This window comes from Limulus polyphemus, unplaced genomic scaffold, assembly GCF_000517525.1.
Source record: "Limulus polyphemus unplaced genomic scaffold, Limulus_polyphemus-2.1.2 Scaffold39, whole genome shotgun sequence".
Classification (NCBI taxonomy): domain Eukaryota; kingdom Metazoa; phylum Arthropoda; class Merostomata; order Xiphosura; family Limulidae; genus Limulus; species Limulus polyphemus.
Genome location: NW_013665649.1, coordinates 1,339,225 through 1,343,889, shown reverse-complemented (window position 1 = coordinate 1,343,889; position 4,665 = coordinate 1,339,225). Strand labels below are relative to the sequence as shown.

The window sequence follows — 4,665 nt, the reverse complement described above, 5'->3', positions numbered from 1 at the left end:
CACACCACAATGAAAGAATAGAACATTCCAAGCTTTTACTTGTTGTTAAACAGATGTTTAAACAACTCTATTTATTCAGTTCTTATTACATTTTCGTAGTGTTTCAGGTTGTCAAATTAGGAGTGCGAGTTTATATATTGTAGAAATTTCAGTACAGTTTTGGAGATGCTGCTAAGTTGATCTTGACATCGTTAGTTATTTGTTAAAGGGAATTAAAGGGAATGGGTACACGGGCTTTGCTTTGTAACAGATTTTTGAATCATCAACGGTGCTTAAGTTAATTGATTCATTAACTTTATTGTACTTTTAGATAAAAATTATTTTATATACAGTTCCATTGGTCCCAGGTAAGCACATTGAAAATAATTAATATATCAGATTTTTATTTCTATAACGGTTTGAGTTCAAAGCCTGGAGCTCACATACCTTGAGCAGTGTGCTTTAATTTCTATTCTCTTACACCCTTTTTAAACTTCTTTTTACTTCTTTGAAAATATATTTTACGAAATATAACATGTAACTCCGGTGAATTTTTTAAACTTTATTTGTAAATGTTTGTTTTGTAGTTATGCACAAAGCTACACAATGGGCTATCTGTGCTCTGCCTATCACGGATATCGAAACCCGGTTTCTAGCGTTGCAAGTCCGCAGACATACCGCTGTGCCACTGGGGGGCATTTGTAAAAGTAGAATATTTTATTGCTATTATTTCTTCTTAAAAGTACATTAGAACTGCGTTTATGCTCAAGCAATACACTCTATTTAGCGTTTTAATACATTACACAGCACAAAATATCTAAGGCCCGACATGTCCAGGTGGTTAGGGTGCTCGACTCGCAATCTGAGGGTCGCGGGTTCGAATCCCCGTCACACCAAACATGCTCGCCCTTTCAGCCGTGGGGGCGTTATAATGTGATGGTGAATCCCACTATTCGTTGGTAAAAAGAGTAGCCCAAGAGTTGGCGGTGGGTGATGTTGACTAGCTGCCTTCCCTCCAGTCTTACACTACCAAATTAGGGACGGCTAGCGCAGATAGCCCTGGTGTAGCTTTGCACGAAATTCAAAACAAACAAACAGAATATCTATCTCGAAGGTTTACAAAATTTTGCAAACTGTTTCCTACGAATAAGATGGTTAAGAGATACTTTTAGGCAACAATGTTCCGCATAAATAAACCGTTTAACTTGAAATTTGATAGTTAGAGGAACAATTTCATGCAAATGAGCTTTTATTGGACCGGTTCCTTACACTTAACAATATTCATTTTTGTAACTATTTGCAACTATAATTATTTCAAGTTACTAATTCGCTTAATTTGATACTTACCCAGAGTCATTTTTCAAAATGAATAAGCATTTATTTGAAAAATAATATATGAAAAAAAAATGCTAATCGGACACTTACTTACTACTGGCATTAGTACAGCCGGATCCTGGAGTTTGGCTTTGTTGAGCATAGGCAGAACTTCGTCTAAAATATCTGTTTTCTCCAGCTTGTCAATAATTTTTTCAACACATGTTAGAGCATTGGCTTGGACCTAAAGTAAAAAACAAAAGTGTAATATAACGTACTTAGGAAGTTAAACTGACTGATAAGTGTAAAAGTTTGCGAGTTTCCAAATCTACAATAAATATTTCTGGAGTCTAATAGTAAAAATAATATAAAGCTTTGTGACATTTCTTTACAATAGACAAGGTTACAGAAAATGAAAAAGAAAACAAACAACAACTTATAAACCATAACATTCTCACCTTTACACCAAAGTTATTTTCGAAAACTTGTTTCGTTTTTGGTAAAATCATCCTCCGAATAGGGCCTTCATCTAGATGGTCAGCGACTTGAGCCACCGCGTGTAAAGCAGCACACTAAAACGATCACAAGACTGACTGACAAAATATAGACGATTTGAATCTCAGAATAACACAATTTATAATGTTTTCGAAAGTTGATTTGTTTGTTTTAAGTGTAAATCTGCACAACTGAATATCTTGCGCTGTGCTCACCCATGAATTGAATCCCAAGTGTTAGCGTTGTAAGATTTCGCATGTAACACTGAGCCACGAATGATGAAATAATAAACAGCAGGATATAGAAATACTGTAAAATTTGGAAGATTTAACGAACCCCTGGAAAGTGATATTAATACATATTGGAACGTTACTATATCACAAATGTGGTTTGAAAACTGTTTCAAGGAAATGTGGATAAGCCATTCTAAAATTCAGATTTTTTGCTCTCATTTCTTTTAATGTAGGAATTACAAAAAACACTTGTCTAAAGAGCGTTGTTATATGATGTGCTAATTAAGGTTACAAATGAGGTGTACATATTTAGGCAAAATTAAACATATTTGTACTGTTCACTTTACATAGCTTGATTATATATATAGAGTGCAATACGAATCAATAAATCATATCTAGTTAAAGCAATTTTCTTTTTTACTTACGTGTTAAACTAAACTATAAATTACTCTATAGATGTGTAAACTTCATACAGCACTTATCTTCCTTCAGTCTAGTGTGTTTTTGTAATTAAAATAATAATTGAAGACAATTTGTTTTATGTAGAAAAGACTCCTTGGCGAGACCATGTGATAATTAAAGACTAAACTGTTGTGGTATCGACACAGAATCTTGGTTGCTGAGTAACAACAGTGACTAATTATCTAAATATGTGGGAAGTGTATCAACAGTTACAAATAAACTACATTAGATATATATTATAGTTAATAAAGTGTATTTACAATTAATAATGTTATACCAGATATATTTATCATTTAATAACATTCTGTTGTAAATGATTAATATTCTATCAAATATATATTAATATTTTCCCCAAATTATTGATGGACGTCGAGATATTAAAAATGCTTAATTTTTGTTTAGGTTTAATTATCTTATAGTTAGTACACACTTATAGTTAGTACAGAGCACTAGTATTACAAAGGTAACAAAAAATATGAGTTGCTATACTGGTAAAACAGAAAAATTATGTAAAGGTTATAATTATTTCAGCGTTGATGAGTTTTACAACGTGTAGATAAAAATGTTCGCTGAAAATTTAAATGATACCTTTATTACTTTAAAAATAATCTTGGTCCTATGCAGAACTCTGCAAAACGTACAGCTACAAAAACGTGAAATTCTTACCTGAATTTGAGGAGTTGTAGAGTCGAAAGCATTGTACAACATTTGAAGAACATTTGATTTCATATCACTTGTTCGAGTTTTCTGCATAATAATGTCCAGGTTTTCCAGAAGTGTCACAGTTGCCTGTTTAAAAAAACATAGGAACATTTTGTTATACAAATATAAAACAGAATATTATGTAGAGACGAGTTTTGAATATTATAGAAAGGAGAGTAGTTTCAAATATCGTATATCTCACAACAGGTCTTAATAAAAATATAACGCTGCATAACAGGAAATTTAAAACGTATCCTGAGCATTTGGAGATGACTGTGAAAATAGGACATACATAGCGGTTGGGATACACCGTCTATCAGTCTTAATTTTGTTTATTTGTTTGTTTTGAATTTCGCGCAAAGCTACACGAGGGCTATCTGCGCTAGCCGTCCCTAATTTAGCAGTGTAAGACTAGAGGGAAGGTAGCTAGTCATCACTACCCACCGCCAACTCTTGGGCTACTCTTTTATCAACGAATAGTGGGATTGACCGTCACATTATAACGCCCCCACGGCTGAAAGGGCGATCAGTTTTAATCTCCGTTTACCAAGCCTCACAAGCCTAAAAAAATAAATAAAAGAATAATAGAGTAGAATAAGAAAAATTAATATAAAATAAGAGAGAAAAATGTGGGTGCTCAAATTCACAATGTCCCATACTATGGATCCATAGCTATATCATCTTATGGAAAGATGACTGATGGCAGAAGAAGTGAAATGAAAAATAAATAACAAATAATTAAAAAGCAAAAAATAAAATAAAAATTACTTCATCTTTATTATTTTTTCGCTCTCCAGTGGCTCAGCGGTAAGTCTGAAGCGCATGTCGCTAAAAACCATGTTTCGATACCAGTGGTGGGCACAGGACAGAAAGCCCATTGTATAGCTTTGTGGTTAATAAAAAACGTACTAATAGTTTATTGATCACTCATCTTTCATTTTTCATTGCTTTTCTTTTAATTTTTTTGTATTCTGAGAGCAACCACCTTCGCATAACTGTCTTCAGACAGTGAAGGGTGGTATGGGTGTGGAACGTTGTGGGCTTGAGCACCCACATCCTGCTCTCTTATTATATATCTTACTTTATTATTCTTTCATTCTTTACATGTGAGACTTGGCAAACGTAAATTACGACTTATAATCGTTGCATCCCTACCGTTATGTGGGTCCTACATCCGCAGTCACCTCCAAATACATGTGAGACTTGGCAAACGTAAATTACGACTTATAATCGTTTCATCCCTACCGTTATGTGGGTCCTACATCCGCAGTCACCTCCAAATACATGTGAGACTTGGCAAACGTAAATTACGACTTATAATCGTTGCATCCCTACCGTTATGTGGGTCCTACATCCGCAGTCACCTCCAAATACATGTGAGACTTGGCAAACGTAAATTACGACTTATAATCGTTGCATCCCTACCGTTATGTGGGTCCTACATCCGCAGTCACCTCCAAATACATGTGAGACTTGGCAA

At 34.2% G+C, this 4,665-nt stretch overlaps 1 protein-coding gene across 1 annotated transcript in view; it reads right to left on the bottom strand.

The window, feature by feature from the left end:
* Positions 1 to 4,665, bottom strand: part of LOC106461496 (SCY1-like protein 2) — a 177,154-nt gene that overhangs the window by 11,836 nt on the left and 160,653 nt on the right. Inside the window, exons 10-12 of the mRNA XM_022388724.1 lie at positions 3,150 to 3,272; positions 1,752 to 1,865; positions 1,405 to 1,537 (exon numbers count right to left, since the gene is read on the bottom strand). Of these exons, the coding sequence (XP_022244432.1) occupies positions 1,405 to 1,537; positions 1,752 to 1,865; positions 3,150 to 3,272 (370 nt within the window). The remainder of the gene's footprint in view (positions 1 to 1,404; positions 1,538 to 1,751; positions 1,866 to 3,149; positions 3,273 to 4,665) is intronic.